The sequence below is a fragment of the Rana temporaria genome, chromosome 3 (assembly GCF_905171775.1).
Source record: "Rana temporaria chromosome 3, aRanTem1.1, whole genome shotgun sequence".
In the NCBI taxonomy this organism is placed as follows: domain Eukaryota; kingdom Metazoa; phylum Chordata; class Amphibia; order Anura; family Ranidae; genus Rana; species Rana temporaria.
The window spans coordinates 479,506,650-479,526,448 of NC_053491.1; the positions used below are offsets into that span (position 1 = coordinate 479,506,650).

Here is a 19,799-nt window from a genome sequence, read left to right on the forward strand (position 1 = left end):
GGGTCTGATAAGAATGAGCAACCACCATCTTGGGTATACTAAGAAGGAGCAACCACCATCTTGGGTCTACTAAGAGTGAGCAACCACCATCTTGGGTCTACTAAGAATGAGCAACCATTATCTTGGGTCTACTAAGAATGAGCAACCATTATCTTGGGAATACTAAGAATGAGCAACCATTATCTTGGGAATACTAAGAATGAGCAACCATTATCTTGGGTCTACTAAGAATGAGCAACCACCATCTTGGGTCTACTAAGAGTGAGCAACCACCATCTTGGGTCTACTAAGAATGAGCAACCATTATCTTGGGTCTACTAAGAATGAGCAACCATTATCTTGGGAATACTAAGAATGAGCAACCATTATCTTGGGAATACTAAGAATGAGCAACCATTATCTTGGGTCTACTAAGAATGAGCAACCACCATCTTGGGTCTACTAAGAGTGAGCAACCACCATCTTGGGTCTACTAAGAATGAGCAACCATTATCTTGGGTCTACTAAGAATGAGCAACCATTATCTTGGGTCTACTAAGAATGAGCAACCACCATCTTTGGTCTACTAAGAATGAGCAACCATTATCTTGGGAATACTAGGAATGAACAACCATTATCTTGGGAATGGGATGATAAAACGCACCTCCTATTTCCTCGATAGATTATGTGGGAAGGAAGACCCGTCCATGGGCTCTGCATTGGAAGCAAATTGGTGATCCCCTTGCCACATCACAAGCCCTTGCGTTCCCGTTGGGGCAGGGAATCAGACTGATTCACTCACGGCTAGCCCAAGCTATGTCAACATGAAGTAAGCATTTCATTCCAGGTAAATAATGTAACCGGCGGTAAGAGCCATACATACATGCTACACCTTGGCAAGCCCATAAAACAAACACGGTCACTGCCAGTATTCCTCACGAACCTGATAAACGCACAATAGTCTCCTTGGGCAAAGGTCAGGTGGGGCTGTGAGCTCTGAACAAACTAACCCGTGTGCATAGCCCACCAGTAGAGGGCAGTACCTTCCACATAGGGTTGTAGGGTTCATAGACCACTAGCTGAAGGCAACGGTTTCCGGGGTGGATTGAAGTCCCATACCCTTCAATATGGAACAAGCTGGAGTTAACTAAAAATATATATTTTTTTCCTGTTAATATTCATATGCTAATATGTGGCTTAAAAACTTTAGGAGCATTTTAATTTTTTTGCATGAACAGGTATCTTTTATTTGTATTTTTTCAATAAATGGGAATGTAATTGTAAATGATGCTGTCAAGTTTAAAGCCCAACTCTAGGCCCAAAAAAAATATATATACCCTTGCAGTGGGACCCTGTGCCCAGAGTTGGACTTTAATCACTTAAGCCCCGGACCATTTGGCTGCTCAATGACCAGGCCACTTTTTGCGATTCGGCACTGCGTTGCTTTAACTGACAATTGCGCGGTCGTGCGACGCTGTACCGAAACAAAATTGGCGTGCTTTTTTCCCCACAAATAGAGCTTTTTCTGGTGGTATTTGATCACTTCTGCGTTTAATTTTTTTGCGCTATAAACAGAAAAAGAGCGACAATTTTGAAAAAAATTCAATGGCCCAGATTTACAGACAGCGGCGCATATTTATGCCGCCGTAGCGTATCTCCTTTACGCTACGCCGATGCAGCGCAGAGAGGCAAGCACTGAATTCACAAAGTACTTCCTCCCAAATCTGCGCTGGGTTTCCCTAGGCGTAAGTCGGTGTAAGTGGAAGTGGGCGTGAGCCATGCTAATGAGGCGTGACCCCATGCAAATGATGGGCTGAGCGCCAGACAGATACGTATCGCCAATTGCGCATGCGCCGTCCCATGGGCGCATCTCAGTGCGCATGCTCACAATCACGTCGGAACAACTGCCTAAGATACGTCGGATCACTGCCTACGGCATGAACGTAACCTACGCCTAGTCATATTCACGTCCTACATAAACTACGTCGACTTGTGTTCCCTGGTGCAGCCCTTTGCATGGATGCTGCTGAGTTACACCTCCTTTATGGGGCATAACTTTACGCCGGACGTATGACTTTACGCGCACTGCATCGGATGGACGTACGTTCGTGAATCGGAGTATCTCCCTCATTTGCATATGTGAATAGAAAATCAATGGGAGCGCCAAATGCGTCCAGCGTAAATATGCGCCCACTCTACGCCGGCGTAGGCAAGTTACGTCGGTCGAATGTAGCCTATTTTCAGGCGTATCTAGTTTTGTGGGCACGGCGTATAGATACGACGGCACATATTTGCACGTATCTCGAGATACGTCGGCGCAAGTGCTTTGTGAATCCGGGCCAATATTTTTTACTTTTTGCTATAATAAATATCCCCCCAAAAATATATAAAAAAAAGTTTTTTTCCTCAGTTTAGGCCGATATGTATTCTACATATTTTTGGTAATAAAAATCGCAATAAGCGTATATTGATTTTTTGTTTGTGATGCAGGCTTTTTTTTGGGCTACCACGTGACCTACATACACTAACCTACCAGACATACACTGACCTACCTGCACTGACGGTAGTTACCTACCTACACTGACCTACCTACCTGACATTTACATACACATTGTTACACTTTCTGACGGTTCTGACCTACCTCAGCTCAGCAGTGTCACAGCAGCAGGCAGTCATTCCGTCAGAGAGCCGAGGAGCCTGGCTGGGGGGGGGGAGGCCAGGAGGAGAGGAGAGCCGCCACGTGGCCCGCCCGAGCGCCGAGCGGTGATGTGGCGCCGGCCTTTTGTAATTCCCGCCTTCTGGAGCCAGTGCATCGCTTATGATGGACGTCACACGTCCCGCGGTCGCGGCATTGGACCAGTGGGACATCGATCATAGGCGTTGTGCAGGCTCCAGAAGGCGGGACCTGCTATGAGACTCGACCACACTCAGCGGCGCTCGGGATCAGATCGATCCCGGAGCTCGGGGCTAATAATGCAGTCCTGCCATCGTGAGACTCGGGGGCTTTACGGGGTCACATTCGGTGCTTCAGCCACAGCTAGCCACCCCCTCCCGACGCCCCTGTGGATAAGTATCTGCCTGTATTTCTCAGCATTAAGGACACAATTGATCCTGACCAAATCTCCAACCCATAAATGCCGTCCCAAACTTGCAAGGAACCTTCACCATGCTTCACAGTTGCGTGCACACACTCAATATTGTACCACCCTCCAGCCCTTCACCAACAAGCTGCCTCCTGCTACAGAAAAATATTTCACATTTTTATTTATCAGTCCTGAGCACCTGCTGCCATTTTTTCTGCACCCCAGTTCCAATATTTTCCTGCATAGTTGAGTCGCTTAGCCTTGTTTCCATGTCGGAGGGATGATGGGTTTTTGGCAATTCTTATATGAAGACCACTTCTGGTCAGACATCTCCGGACAGTAGATGGGTGTACCCGGGACCCACTGGTTTCCACCAGTTCTGTGCTGATGGCACTGCTGGACATCTTCTGATGTCAAAGGGAAATAAGAATGACATGTCTTTCATCTGCTACATTGTTTCCTTGGCCGACCAATGCGTCTACGCTCCTCAATGTTGCCCGTTCTTTCGGGCTTCTTTAACCACTTGCCGACCTCCTCATGTACATTTACGTCAGCAGAATGGCACGGACAGGCACAATCACGTACCTGTACGTGCCCTGCTTGACGTGGGTCGGGGGTCCGATCGGGACCCCACCCCCCCGGTACATGCGGAGGTCGGGTCCCCTCGGGGAGCGATCCGGGACGACGGCGCGGCTATTTGTTTATAGCCGCTCCGTCGCGATCGCTCCCCGGAGCTGAAGAACGGGGAGAGCCGTATGTAAACACGGCTTCCCCGTGCTTCACTGTGGCGGCTGCATCGATCGAGTGATCCCTTTTATAGGGAGACTCGATCGATGACGTCACACCTACAGCCACACCCCCCTACAGTTGTAAACACACACACAGTGATCCCTTTTATAGGGAGACTCGATCGATGACGTCATTCCTACAGCCACACCCCCAAACAGTTGTAAACACATACTAGGTGCACCCTAACTCCTACAGCGCCCCCTGTGTTTAACTCCCAAACTGCAACTGTCATTTTCACAATAAACAATGCAATTTAAATGCATTTTTTGCTGTGAAAATGACAATGGTCCCAAAAATGTGTCAAAATTGTCCGAAGTGTCCGCCATAATGTCGCAGTCACGAAAAAAATTGCTGATCGCCGCCATTAGTAGTAAAAAAAATTTAAAAAAAAAAATGCAAAAAAACTATCCCCTATTTTGTAAACGCTATAAATTTTGCGCAAACCAACCGATAAACGATTATTGCGATTTTTTTTTTACCAAAAATAGGTAGAAGAATACGTATCGGCCTGAACTGAGGAAAAAAAAAAATTTTATATATGTTTTTGGGGGATATTTATTATAGCAAAAAGTAAAAAATATTGCATTTTTTTCAAAATTGTCGCTCTATTTTTGTTTATAGCGCAAAAAATAAAAACCGCAGAGGTGATCAAATACCCCCAAAAGAAAGCTCTATTTGTGGGGAAAAAAGGACGCCGATTTTGTTTGGGAGCCACGTCGCACGACCGCGCAATTGTCTGTTAAAGCGACGCAGTCCCGAACTGTAAAAACCCCTTGGGTCTTTAGCCAGCATATTGGTCCGGGGCTTAAGTGGTTAACCACTTGCCGACCGCGCTATAACGAAACAACGGTTACAGCGCGATCATCCAGTCCTGGGAGGGCGAGGAGTTCCGGGGGGGGGGGGGGCTGCGCATCGCTGGATTCAAGGCTTTAATCACTGTGTTTCAACCTACATCTGAAATTGATGATCATTAACACCTTCATGGTGTAACTATGTAACTATTGATGGTTAACCACTTAAGGACCGCCCCAGGTACATTTACTGCGCCAGGCTGGCCCAAAAGCGCAAAATCCCATACCTCTATGTGCTTCTCGTGCACAGCTCTGGGGGGGGCGAGCGCACGCCACCGAAGCAACGCTCCCACTGTGATTGGACACATAGGGAGCAAATCAGTGGCCACCCCACGATGGCTCGCTGGAGAGACAGGATGGTCTGCCTATGTAAACAAAGCAGATCGTCAGACAGGAAGAGAGACATCTGTGATTCCTGCTAATCGGGAACACAGATGTCTCTCTTCCTCAAGTGAATCCATCCCCCGCAACGGTAAGAAAACACACTTAACCCTTTGATCACCCATGATGTTAAATCCTTTCCCTGCCAGTGTCCTTTATACAGTGACAGTGCATTTTTTAGCACTGTGTTGATGTCACTGGTCCCCAAAAAGTGTCACCTGGGGTCAGATTTATCCCATAGCCCGTGGGCTGATTCCTCCACCAGGTGAGATCTTGCATGGAGCCCCAGACCAACTGAGATTGACCGTTATTTTGTGTTTCTTCCATTTGCGAATAATCGCACCAACTCTTGTCACCCTCTCACCAAGCTGCTTGGCGATGGTCTTGTAGGCCATTCTAGACTTGTGTAGGTCTACATTCTTGTCCCTGACATCCTTGGACAGCTCTTTGATCTTGGCCATGGTGGAGAGATTGGAATCTTATTGATTGCTTCTGTGGACAGGTGTCTTTTATACAGCTAACAAGCTGAGATTAGGAGCACTCCCTTTAAGAGTGCTCATGATCTCAGCTCGTTAACTGTATAGAAGAAACCTGGGAGCAAGATATCTTGCTGATTGATAGGGGATCAAACACTTATTTCACTCATTAACCACTTGCCGACCGCCTCACACACATTTACAAAGGAATGGCTCGTGTGGGCAAAGCAACGTACCTGTAACGTTGCTTTGGAAATCCCGCTGTGCGGACCTGCGCGCCCGCCGCGTGCTCCGTGACCGCAGAACTGCAGAACGGGGGGAGATGCCTGAATAAACAAGGCATCTGCCTAGTGACAGGACACTGATCTACTGTCATTAATGTTGTGTTACTCGTAGCCAGGGATGTATTCTGGCCTAGGCCGACAAGGCCCAGGCCTAGGGCGGCACTTTGAGGGGGGCGGCCGGCCGGTTGCGATTTTGCTGGGTCTGGTTGGCCATTATTCATTACTATTCCCAGGGACGGAGCCATTAGGAAGTGCCTAAACTGCTCTAGGCCTTATTGACCGCCACAATGTCCCTCTCTGTCCTCTTCCCACGGCATCCCTCTGTCCTCTTCTCACGGCATTATTTTCCCACGGCGTCCCTCTGTCCGTTACCCACGGCGTCCCTCTGTCCGTCACCCACGGCGTCCCTCCGTCCGTCACCCACGGCGTCCCTCCGTCCGTCACCCACGGCGTCCCTCTGTCCGTCACCCACAGCGTCCCTCTGTCCTCTTCCCATGAATATGACAGGGCGGGTCTTAAAGAAGGAAGGGTGGGTCATATTTAAATTAGGGGGTGCGCAAGTTTAGTCAGGCCTAGGGCAGCACAAAACCTAAATACACCTCTGCTCGTAGCCCAGCCCCCCACAGTTAGAATCACTCCCTAGGACACACTTAAAGCGGGGGTTTCGCGGGTATTTTTTTTTTTTTTTTAACATGCTTCTGTCGCTGTTACCTCGGTTAATCTCGTACTCAGGTGTCCTAATATTAGAGCCGCCAGCATTGTCATTCTGCAAGAAAATATGTTTTATAAAAATCTGAGATGGACGTTTCCATCTTGCTTGTGGGCGCTCTGAAGCCCACAAGCAAATCCTTCTGGGATACGGTGAATGCTGATGTCCCAGCATTCACCGCTCTATCCCGCGCATGTGCAGCGTTGACGGCGAGCGGCGCCGTCAACACTACACAGTTGCCATTCACCGCTCTATCCCGCGCATGTGCAGTGTTGACGGCGAGCGGCGCCGTCAATACTACACAGTTGCCATCACAACGGCCGGCGTACTGAGAAGTTCACGCCCCGTTGTGACGACATACACAGCATCACAGTATAGATCGTCTCCTGGGAGCCTCAACACATCACTCCCAGGAGACATTGCGCACGGCCGGGGAAATCTAAAGACACGCCCACTCCCGCGGGGAATGAAACCCGGAAGCCACATACAATGCACGATTCTAAAGGTAAACGGAAAAAAAACCCGATGGACTGCACATCTATGTATGCTGCTGCTATGAGTGAGAACCTCCGCTTTAACCCCTTCCCCGCCCCCTAGTGGTTAAGCCCTTCCCTGCCAGTGTCATTTACACAGCAATCCATGCATTTTTATAGCACTGATCGCTGTATAAATGACAATGGTCCCAAAATAACATCAAAGGTGTCTGATGTGTCTGCCATAATGTCGCAGTCACGATAAAAAAAAAATCGATGATCGCAACGTCACGCGACCACGCAATGGTCAGTTAAAGCGACGCAGTGCCGAATTGCAAAAAGTGCTCTGGTCAGGAAGGGGGTAAATTCTTCCGGGGCTGAAGTGGCTAAAATGCAAAACAATTTATAACTTTTTTGAAATGTGTTTTTCTGGATATTTTTGTAGTTATTCTGTCTCTCACTGTTAAAATAAGCCTCCCAATAAAATTATAGACGTATTTCGTTTTCAGTGGGCAAGTGTACAAAAACAGCAGGGGATCAAATACTTTTTTCCCCAGTCCAAGGTCTGTTGATCCTTAATGCCGCGTACACACGATTGGAAATTCCGACAACAAAACCGTGGATTTTTTTCCCCGACGGAATGTTGGCTCAAACTTGTGTTGCATACACGCGGTCACACAAATTTTGACGGAAATTCCGACCGTCTAAAACGCGGTGACGTACAACACAACAAGCCGAGAAAAATTTAATGATTCTGAGCATGCGTCGAAATTGATTCCAATCATGCGTAGGATTTTTGTGCGTCGGAAATTGCACACAGACGATCGGAATTTCCGACAAGAACTTTTGTCGTCGGAAAATTTGAGAACCAACTCTCAAATTTTTGTTGTCGGAAATTCCGACAGAAAATGTCTGATGGAGCCTACACACGGTCGGAATTTTCGACCAAAAGCTCACATCGGACATTTGTCGGAATTTCCGACCGCGTGTTACGGGGCATGAGAAATCACCAACATAAGGATCCGTTTAGCACAAGACACTTTCCTCCAGATGATGAACAAGGTCCTGGTTCAGAGACGTAGCCCAAGCTGGTTCATCAGTCATGTGGATTGACTTGGTTTTAACTAGGGATGTCCCGATACCACTTTTTTAGGACCGAGTACAAGTACCGATACTTTTTTTCATGTACTCGCCGATACCGATTACCGATACTTTTTTTTAAAATGCAGCCATGTCTCCCCCCCCAATCGCAGCCATGTTTCCCCCCAAACTGCAGCCATGTCTTCCCCCAAAATGCAGCCATGTCTCCCCTTGTGTCCCCCAAATGCAGCCATGTCTCCCCCCAAACTGCAGCCATGTCTTCCCCCAAAATGCAGCCATGTCTCCCCTTGTGTCCCCCAAATGCAGCCATGTCTCCCCCCAAACTGCAGCCATGTCTTCCCCCAAAATGCAGCCATGTCTCCCCTTGTGTCCCCCAAATGCAGCCATGTCTCCCCCCCCAATCGCAGCCATGTCTCCCCCCAAACTGCAGCCATGTCTTCCCCCAAAATGCAGCCATGTCTCTCCTTGTGTCCCCCAAATGCAGCCATGTCTCCCCCCAAACTGCAGCCATGTCTTCCCCCAAAATGCAGCCATGTCTCCCCCCAAATGCACCGTTGTTTCCCAATATCGGCTTTGTGTAGGTCTCCCCCGCCGTCTAGTTGTTTGGCGCTCAGGGAACATAACAGCTTTCATTTGAATAGCTGTGTGTTCCCCGCCGCGTGTCGTCATAGCCCCTCCCCCTTGTCCGGGCACTTTGATAGATAGATCACCATCCCAGGATCTGTTTATCAAAGTGCCCGGACAAGGGGGAGGGGCTATGACGACACGCGGCGGGGAACATACAGCTATTCAAATGAAAGCTGTTATGTTCCCTGAGCGCCGAACAACTAGACGGCGGCAGCGGCAGTTCTCCTACAGTGGTATGTTATACATACCCGAGGACTGCTCTGCTCTCCGCCCCCCTCAGTCTCCGCTCCCCGCCCCCTCTCCGAGAAAAAATAAAGTATCGGGAGCATTTGAGCGAGTACAAGTACTCGCGCAAATGCTCAGTATCGGTCCCGATACCGGTATCGGGACAACCCTAGTTTTAACGTGAACTGCTGGACTGGGCCAATTTGACTTTTTTTTGAGAATTTTGCATCGCCCTTCCATGTGCTCCTTGCTGCAAAGGCAAGTTATAGGTTAGGGTGGTTGCCATTTGTTTGTACTGTTGAATTAGTGAGGGGATGCACTAGATACCTTCGCCGTCATTGTGCGATTGCCGAGTGTCCCTATACCTTTGAGGGGTTGGCTTCCTCCAGGCATACCTGCCCTTAACTTATCCATTATTACAGAAGTATTCCAACTCAGGAGACTCCAAATTATAGTTAGGACTGGGGTGCCATGACACGATGGCTGTAGCTTACAAATATATTTGTAAACTAAACCCCTTTAACGTAAACTGTTGGACAGGGTCAATTCAGTTGGTTGCAGGCTAGCTGGTAATTTGTTTTTGTACATACGTCGCCATTCCATGTGCTCCTTGTGGCAAAGGCCGGTTATAGATTGGGTTGGTTGCCATAGGTTTGGGTTGACCTCGTCAACTGCAAAGAACGATGTAGGGATCCAAGAGGAAAGCCATGTGCTCCTTGCTGCAAAGGCCAGTTATAGATTGGGTTGGTTGCCATAGGTTTGGATTGACCTCATCAACTGCAAAGAACGATGTAGGGATCCAAGAGCTCCTTACCGCAAAGGCCAGTTATAGATTGGGTTGGTTGTCATACGTTTGGATTGATCTCTTCAACTGCAAAGTACGCTGTAGGGATCCAAAAGACACATTAGACCAGCTCCAAGGCATTAGGGTACACCCCAAAAGTGTTCCTGCTGATTGACCTCCCATTTCATGGTACCTACATAGTTCTGGCGGGCAATGTCACTTGGCAAGTACAGCTGCATGACACTAAACTATAAGAGTGGCATTCTGAGCACTACTACAAGGCAAGCATTCTCACTAGCCACCAAAGGCCCATTTTCCCCACCACCACCCAATGGATTTGTTTTTTGCAAGGATTCTCCCAGACCTGAAAATTTCTAGGCTAAACCAAGTGGGCAAATGCGACCCTCATGGACTGCTAAAATGATTGCGTCATGTAGCCGGCCTTGCCAAGTGGTGTTGGACCACGAACTTTGGAGGCACTTGCCGAACCAACCTGCCGAGGCAAGGGGATACTACTTACCCATCCTGCGACCACCGGCTGGAGGCATTCCAGACAGACCCAACGTCCGCAGGTAGATACGGCATGGCTGTCGGCCCGGCACACTGTGACACAGCCATAGAGACCCGTCATATGTGTGCCCTGAAGCATATAGCTCACCGGCCGCCACTGGAGCAACGGGGCATGTCATGGACGGCCTAGCTAAAGGCCAGCACACGCTCGATGGCCGAACATGGGGGGACTACAAGGATCAAGATCCAGCCTGTCACCCAGTCGGCAGTTGATAGTAGATCCCAAAATCCAAAAATGCAGGAAAAAATCAAATAAAGGCAAAAAAAAAAAATCGCAAAAAATCTCCAGAGCACATGGGCTCCATAAGGGCCATGTCTTCTCTTATCGCTAGGCAGAAAAGAACTGAGGTGGGATGTTCCAGAGTGGGATGTACCCGGGGGACACGCCCCCCTGGGAGGTGCTGTACTGAGAGAAGTGTTTAACACTTAAAGTGCTGTTTTTTCTGCCTCCTGAAAGGAAAGGAATATAACCCTAATGTCAATGCTGCTGTGTCCGTCCATGAACGGAAGAGAAAGTAGGTCAGCCATTGCTCTAGAAACCTCTGGAGTAACCCTACTGCTCACAGAAATCTGGTTGAGAATGACTTGTTATTGCCAAAGGCTTTTTTTTCTTTTTAAGCAAAGGACCAAAAAGCCTCATTATTTGTGTGGTTACACCAAGACTTTAACAGTGCAGTAAGAGCCATTGTCGATGGACTGATTGTTGGTCATCAACATTGAGAATTCTGAAAAGGTTCATAACTTGATGGAAGCTTTTGACCTACATTGGACCAACTTCAAGAGAGTTTTGTATTCCCATAGACCTGTCTGCAAAACCTGTAAGACCCAAATAAATGCGCGTTGTCACAGGCCCAGGCCCGGATTTACTCCCTATGCTGCCCCAAGGCCAGCCCACCGGGAAACTCCCAATAGTCCCGATGGCCAGTCCATCCCTGGCTCCTATTGCTGCAGCACCGCCCCTGCACCCACTGCCGCCCCGAGGCCTGGCCTCAGTGGCCTTGTCTGGAATCCAAAACATTGATAGAAGACATTTTATGACATATATTCCTGTGACTCTAGACATGTATGCAGCCACTGAAGTCACTTTAAAGCGGAGTTCCGGCCACAATTTCACTTTTTAAATATAAAGACCCCTGTAATACACAAGCTTAATGTATTCTAGTAAAGTTAGTCTGTAAACTAAGGTCCGTTTTGTTAGGTTGTTACAGCATTTAGACACTTTATAAAATAGAAATTGACTGGGGCCATCTTAAGTGTGGGCATCATGAAGCCAGACTGTATGACTTCCTGGATTTCAGCCTTGCAGATCTCACACATACTCAGTGCTGCACAAGCAGTGTATTAGGTTTCAGATCAGGTTTCAGCACCTGTACTGTCCAAGTCACATGATTCTTCGAGACTGGGGAGTGCACAGACTCCTGGAAAGTTACACCCACTACATTCCCAGGAGTCTGTGCGGTGTAGGTTAGGAAGTTTAAGCACCTAGGAGAAGGAAGTGGGAAGATTAACTATTCTGCCTAGCAACAACACTTTGAAGGTATCTAAAAAAAAAAAAAAAAAAAATTCATAAAGGACGAATGATTTTTTTTTTTTTTTTTTTTAAACTACTCATGTAATGTTATATTTATGGGTGGAACTCCACTTTAAATGGACACTTCCTTTTCTGAAACTACCCGATGACCCGGATACATACGGACCTTCTGGTTTTTAAAGGTTTAGAATAGTCAGCGCTCATACTTCAATAGCCCTTCTTCAGGAGTAAATTAAAGCATCCCTGTGAGCAACGTAGACATGAAAAACCAAAACCCCTCTCCAGATGCCAAGCACTTCAATTGAGTGGCGCCTGCTAAGAAATCAGACTAGGAGGTCAAAGGCCTAGTCAATATTCCAATTCCACACGTTCCTGGAAAAATGGCTCATCGAAAAGAAAAGTGGGTGCTGAAACGATCACCAGCTGGGCACTGGAACCAAACAAATGAACATATTTGCCAGCACACCATGGGTCGAAGATCACAAAATTTAATGCAAAACAAGCATCACAAAAGTGCAACATTGAGGCCACGCAGGACCTCTTCGTCAGATGAGTGGTCCTGCGTGGCCTCGAAATGTTGCACTTTTGTGATGCTTGTTTTGTATTAAAAATTTGGACATAATCTACGACCCATGATGTGTTGGCGAATATGTTCATTTGTTAGGCGGTCAAAGGAACTGATGGCACAGGAAGGTGGACATATATAAAAACACTTCCTGGGGCATTGGGGCACCTTTCTTCCTTTGGTTGGCAGGCAGACCAGATTTATTTTGCATGTCTATTGCCGACAGGGTCACTTAAATAGTAAAAATAAGTGAGGGACCCCCAACCTTTCCGACCTACTGAATGGAAAAAGAAATCCCTATATGGGCAATTTCCCAGCACTGACAGATGGCATTTCTGATCGACCACAACAGCAACGAAAGGGTGCAGTTTTTACAAGAACGAACATTAGTTGAAGTTGCACCCTAAGCCACCAAACATGGCTGTCAAAACTCCATTTAACTGCCAGCCACATCAGCATTCTGGTTGCCTCAAATGGGTTAGTTTTATCTGTTGGAAGAGATGGTCAGAGCACCCTACATCAGAAGTCAAGACTTCCTCATTCTCCCTTACATCACAGTAAACCCCCTCTAACCTGTGCTACTGGGAATCAGAACGTGCAGGGTCTAGTTCAGCGTTTCCCAACTCCAGTCCTCAAGGCACACCAACAGGTCATGTTTTCAAGATTTCCCTCAGATGAAACGGCGGTGGTAATTACTAAGGCAGTGAAACTGATCAAATCACCTGTGCAAAATAATGGAAAGCCTGAAAACATGACCTGTTGGTGTGCCTTGAGGACTGGAGTTGGGAAACACTGGTCTAGTGGACTGGAGTCTCCTGCATGCTGAGATCAGGGGATTCTGCAGCTATAAAGATCTGAAGTTCTGTCCTCTGCTGCCAACAGACAAGGTGGAGCAGAATGCTGAAGCTGCAAGAGTGATATGTAGAGGTAGACCGATATGGGTTTTTCTCTGGCAGATGCAGATATTTAGAAATTGGGGCAGTCGATATACAATGTTAATTTCTGTGGCCGGGGAAAAAAAACACACAACCTCACCGCTTACTCCTTTCACTCTAACACACACTTGATGTCCTCAGTACAGGTGGCACTGGTTTGGAACAGTTGGCACTGGCAGATTTCAGACTAAGCTGAGTAACTGAAACTAAGAGGAGCCGTCAACTTGATGTCATGGGTGGGCGGGACCCAGCAGCTAACTTACACCAGCCAATGATTGGGCCGCTTTAGCAAGGGGCCCATGTAGCTGCACGCACAGATACTATCACATTGGCTGGTGTAATATAGCTGCTGGGTCCCGCCCACCCGACAGCTTCTCTCTCTCCTCTGTTACTTGTCAGTTTTAGACTCCGTGTGGCGCTTGATGCTGCCAGAGCCGCTGAGTGTGAAGGGAGAAGGAACTGCGATCAGTGTAAATTATCGGCCCAATTTTAATAATCAGCCGATACCTATCAAAATTGAACAAATATCAGCCTACCTCTAGTGATATGGTCTGGATTTAGCCCACGTTCCTTGGTGTTGACACATGTACCTTACAGCCTAAAAATTAAAGGGAACTCAAATTTGTTTTCCTAGCACCAACATGACAGCATACATGCAGGAGTATCCCTTCTTACATGTATGCCACCGTGGATTGGCACCAGTTGATCATAGAGAATTCTGGTGACCAGATGATCCCGTCATCTATGACCCTCAGAGGCCTGGGTGTGAGGTCACATCCAGCAGATGTAAACATTGCCGTGTACTCAACTGGAAAGGCAGAGAGTTATTTTGATCTCAGCATGGAGAGAGGTCTAGAATATCCCCCCCCCCCCCCATAAAGATGACCTGTCACACACTATTACATGGGATATTTACATTTAATATGAATAAAATAATTTTAGCGGGAGAATTTTTTTTTTTTTAAAGTGCCCTGTACAGAACTCATACGCCAGGGAGCACCCATATATGTAGATGGCATTCAAATGTGAGGCATCGCCGTGTGCTTTGGAGCAATAATTCTAGCCCAAGACCCTCCAACTCTAAACTGGTAACCTGTAAAAAAAAAAATATATTTTTTGTATGTGACAGATGTGGTGCTAGGTAAATACCTGGCATGTCGTGCTTTGAAATTGCAAGCATTTGTGGAATGGCACCAACTTTGGTACCTTAATTTTTTTTTTTTACAAGTACCAAAGTTGGCGCCATTCCACAAATGCTTGCAATTTTAAAGCGCGACATGCCAGGTATTTACCTAGCACCACATCGTAAATTTTTTTTTTTTTTAATGGTTTCTTAAAATTTATATTTTTCCCCCCAAAAACGCGTTTGAAAAATTACTGCGCAAATACCATGTGACGTAAAGCAATGCAACAATCGTTACCTTATTCCCTAGAGCAAGGGAATCAAACTGGCGGCCCTCCAGCTGTTGCGAAAGTACAAGTCCCATGAGGCATTGCAAAGCCGACAGTTACAAGCACGACTGCCACAGGAAGAGGAATGATGGGACTTGTAGTTTCACAACAGCTGGAGGGCCACCAGTTTGAGACGCCTGCCCTAGTCTCTGCTAGAGGGAACATACATATATATATATATATATATATATATATATATATATATATATATATATATGTGTAAGTTTCAATCAAAAGTGATACCAGAACATGCCTGGTATGGAAGTGGTGAAGCAATTTGTTAAGCTTCTGTTCACACTGATCCAACACAAAACGTCATAGGATTTCCAATCAGACTTCAATGACCAGAATCTGACCATACCAGGCTTTTTAGGCCCCTTTCACACTGACATGTTTTTCCAAGCGGTTTAGCGCCAAAAATAGCGCTGCTATATCGCCTCAAAAAAGTTGTGCCCTGCAGTCTTCAGTGTGAAAGCTCGAAGGCTTTCACACTGAAGCGGTGCGCTAGCAGGACTGCTTTAAAAGTCCTGCGAGCTGCATCTTTGCGAGCGGTATAGGAGCAGGGTGTTTACTGCTCCTACACCGCTCCTTCCCATTGAAACCATGGCAATACTACCGGCAATGCGCCTCTGCAGAGGTGCATTTCTGGCGGTATTAACCCTTTTGGCTGCTATCAGGGGGTTAAAACTGCACAGCTAGCAGCCAAATATCACAGTAAATACGACAGTATAGCGGCGCTAAAAATTGCACCGATATACTGCCACGGCACCTCCCGTGCCCAGAGTGAAAGGGGCCCAAGTCTGGTATGAATCTTGAGTGGGGGGGGAACCCCCACATTAACAGTGGGCCACCCCCCAAAAAAATTCATGCCAGACCCTTATCCAAGCATGCAGGTCAGAAAGGGGGTATGGGAATGAGTGAACACCCCCCTGGACCATACACCCTCAACATGGAGGGGTGGGTGCTTTGGAGCAGGGGGGGGGGCTCCAACCATGTTGGTCAGACCAGTTTAGGGCTCACAGGGAACCATCGATTTTTGACATGTCACTTGTGCTCTTGAAGCCGGAGCGGATGTTGGACCAGTGTTAAACAGGCCTTAATTTGGGCCCACCATTGGGTCATCTCACGGGGCCCACCCACCACACAAATGTATAAATAAAAGAGTCAAATGGTAGAGCATATTTTTTTTTATTCTTAAATCAGATATAAATTTTTCTTGGAAAAAATTCTGTTCATTCTGGTGTTTTGGGGCAGCAAAAAAAACAAAACGATAAAAAAAAAATTGAGGGGTGGAAAGGAGGGGGGTTGGTGGGTGACGAATCAGGTGGTTGGTCCAATGTTGGCAGCTGGAACAGGCAACTGGAGAGGCGGCAGCAGCATCAATACCCAATGCCCCTCAGGTACTTCATGGTATCATAACATTTCTGGTTCAACTGTCCGCCGTGAATACCGTTCCCTCCTTTCAGGAAGAAGATCGCTGGGGAAGAGGAAAGGGATGTTAGACTTGCCCATCGACCAGGCAAAAAACACAACAAAAAACCTGCTTTACAGAGAACCTACCTTGATTGGACCGGACGATGTGAATGTTGAATGTGGTTCCTCCGTCTGTGCTTTTTGTCCTGGCGTCTAGGCACATTTGTGAGTCATCAAACCAGAGGTCCCTGAGCACGCTGCACTTCTGCCCTCCAATCACTAGGCCATTGATAAATAAGTGGCTTCGATCTTTGGCACAGAGATGGGTCAATTCTTGTGCCTGTGAAAAGAATAAAAAAAGAAGGTTTAGTTCTCAGAGGTCACAAAAGCCTTACATAAATAAAAACACTAAACGAGAGAGAGGGAGAAGAATGGCTGTACGTGGGTAGAAGCTGCGCTTGAACTCATGCGTGGGTGTAAATCTTTACATGTGACTTTAGGCAACTATTTCAGCTTCAAGATTTTACCTCCTTCATGATCATTGAATTTGCTATTCAGCACTGCACTACTTTATGGTTGTAACACTACTAATGATACCAGTTGGGGAAGGGGGGGGGGGTTGACACCTGGGGTGGTCAAGGGGTTAGCCATGTGCTTTTACTACCTTCCAGTTTCTCATCCCAACTTTGAAGGCATAAGAAACTGACAGATGGATCCCTTCATACAGAGCACTGTACACAGCCGATCAGGTCCTGGCCATGAATTGGCTGGGACTTGTGTCCTAAACGCAGAAGTACACAGCAGCGGGTATGTAGCTTTGCCTACAGTATGGGTGGGCAGTTGCCAAGTGGAGAAGCATGCCACATACAGCCCTTCATTATGGGGGGGCTCCACAGATCTCTCCTGGGAACATGCCTGCAATTTACACCAAACGCATGAACGTCCCGCTTCCCGGGGGGGCACCCAGCGCATGAACCCGCCCTGGGAACATGCCTGCAATTTACACCCAGCTCATGAATCCCCCCCCCCCCCCCTCCCAGGGGGGGCACCCAACGCATGAACGCCCCCGCTTCCTGGGGGAAAACTTGCTGCCGTCATTGAAGCACACCTTGCTGCACTGAAGATCTTTAATACATGAGCTTGCCGTGTAATGCAGTATAGTGAACATACATTCCTGTGGGGGGGGGGGCGGAACTTATCATTTGGGATCCTCTGCAACAAAGTCTAAAGCAAGAAAACACCCACTTGGCTCCAGTAGATTTTTGCAAGGAATAAAACCTCTAGAGCCAGTTCTGCATTAAAATCGTAAGCAACATTTTCAGGTGTAGGTGCCATGATGTGTGAATATGTAAGGGGGGCCTCATTTTTGGGTGGGGGGGGGGGGGATTTTTACATGCAACTAAAACTTACAATATTTTTTTTTTTTTTAACCTTTTCACACAAGGGTCCCCTACCATTTTTTGGGGGAGTTTTTTGAACAGTTATTACCCCCCCCCCACCCACCAGGACCGGCGCAGACACTAGTCCACATGGCCGGACACCAGACTAAGCCTTGCCTAAAAACTCCTGCCCGCAGCTCCTCAGGACTGGCGGTGTCCATCGGAAAAAAAAAATTACGAAAATGTTTTTTTTACCCAGCCATAGTAACCACCCCCCCCATCCATCTTGCAGTACACCCACTCTACACCAGGGATGTCAGCTGTCCTTGGCTCAGGTAACCATTGGGGGGGCCCAGGACCTCAACAATTTGCAGGCAATGAATGGAAACCGATCAATGAGTAAAGCCGTCAGCAGCACCAAACATGAGGTGGTCTCAAGTCTCCGCTGGGCTTTTCCCTGGTCATCTGGCAGGAGATCATTCTGCACCAAGAAAGCGGTAACCTTGTTCTGGCGTCTGATCGTCCCACTGCGAGAAGCCGTCACATCCTCCCAAGTGTGAAGTACGAGGCATGACCATGTAAGGAGTTGCTGAGTTTGCGATGAAAAACAATTTAGCTTCCTGAGCGGTTTGAATGGAAAACGTGCACGACGGCCACAAGTCGCGCCCCCACAATCCTACCATCTAGGCCCAAATCAGGTGTCAAGTCATGCATGCCTCGATCATGTACTACAGGGGCGTGCTGGCTGAACATTGCGGCTGTCAGGAGTCGGTGTGAATTAGTGTGCAGCCTCCTTGTATAATGGAAAGTGGTGCCTGTCCCGTCAGGTCTCAGGAATGTGGAGCATGTGGACGGCCCCTACAGGGCTTCCTGCAAGATGAGGCAGAGGCCATCGCTGCAAAACAAGTGCAGATGCAATGGATCAGATCTAGAGATCAAAACCCTGCAGTGGCGATCAGATCTAAATCCTGGAACAGGAGTCTTACCTCCGGGCTTCCAACCGAGAAAATGCCAATAAAGCAGATTCTATACAAGCTGCAGGCCAGAGCTACAGGACCATACCCGTCTATAGTCACAGGCTACTGCACCTGACAGCCCCTCTTCAATGCTTTAGTAATATTTGGGCCCCAGAGAAGCCCATTACTCACTCCATAGAGCTGTAAAGCTATGAAAAAGGTCACTTAGCCCACAGGTGTTAAAAACTGGTGGCCCTCCAGCTGTTGTGGAACTAAAAGCCCCATCATGCCTCTGCCTGTGGGAGTCATGATTGTAACCATCAGCCTTGTAACGCCTCATGGGACTTGTAGTTCTGCAACAGCTTGAAGGCTGCCAGTTGAGACCCCTGGGCTAAACTGGCAGCTCTCCAGCTGTTGCAGAACTACAAGTCCCATCATGCCTCTGCCAGTGGGAGACACGCTGGTAACTGCCAGCCTTGTAGTTCCACGTCTCCCACAGGCATAGGCATGATGGGACGTGTAGTTCTGCAACAGCTGCCAGTTGAGACCCCTGGGCTAAACTGGCAGCTCTCCAGCTGTCGCAGAACTACAAGTCCCATGAGGCGTTGCAAGGCTGACCGTTACAATCATGACTCCCACAGGCAGAGGCATGATGGGACTTTTAGTTCCACAACAGCTGGAGAGCTACCAGTTTAGCCCTGGGGTCTCAACTGGCAGCCTTCAAGCTGTTGCAGAACTACAAGTCCCATCATGCCTGTGGGAGACATGCTGGCAACTGTCAACCTTGTAGTTCCACGTCTCCCATGCTGGGACTTTTAGTTTGGCAGCTCTCCAGCTGTCGCAGAACTACAAATCCCATGAGGCATTGCAAGGCTGACAGTTGCCTGTGGGAGACATGCTTGTAACCGTCAGCCTTGCAATGCCTCATGGGATTTGTAGTTCTGCAACAGCTGCCAAACTAAAAGTCCCAGCATGCCTCTGCGAGTGGGAGACGTGGAACTACAAGGCTGACGGTTGCCAGCATGTCTCCCACAGGCAGAGGCATGCTGGGACTTGTAGTTTGGCAGCTCTCCAGCAGTTGCAGAACTACAAGTCCCATGAGGCATTGCAAGGCTGATAGTTACAATCATGTCTCCCACAGGCAAGAGGCATGATGGGACTTGTAGTTCAACAGCTGAAGGACCACTAGTTTGAGACCCCCTGATTTAGCCCATATCTGCCAGTTCCAACAGACGT

General features: G+C 47.8%; 1 protein-coding gene across 1 annotated transcript in view; it reads right to left on the bottom strand.

Moving 5' to 3' along the window:
• Positions 1-15,986: 15,986 nt before the first annotated feature.
• The window catches only part of LOC120933656 (profilin-1-like), a 29,236-nt gene continuing 25,423 nt past the window's right edge, over positions 15,987-19,799 (bottom strand). Inside the window, exons 2-3 of the mRNA XM_040346973.1 lie at positions 16,376-16,568; positions 15,987-16,292 (exon numbers count right to left, since the gene is read on the bottom strand). Coding sequence (XP_040202907.1) covers positions 16,195-16,292; positions 16,376-16,568 — 291 coding nt within the window. The 3' untranslated portion in view covers positions 15,987-16,194. The remainder of the gene's footprint in view (positions 16,293-16,375; positions 16,569-19,799) is intronic.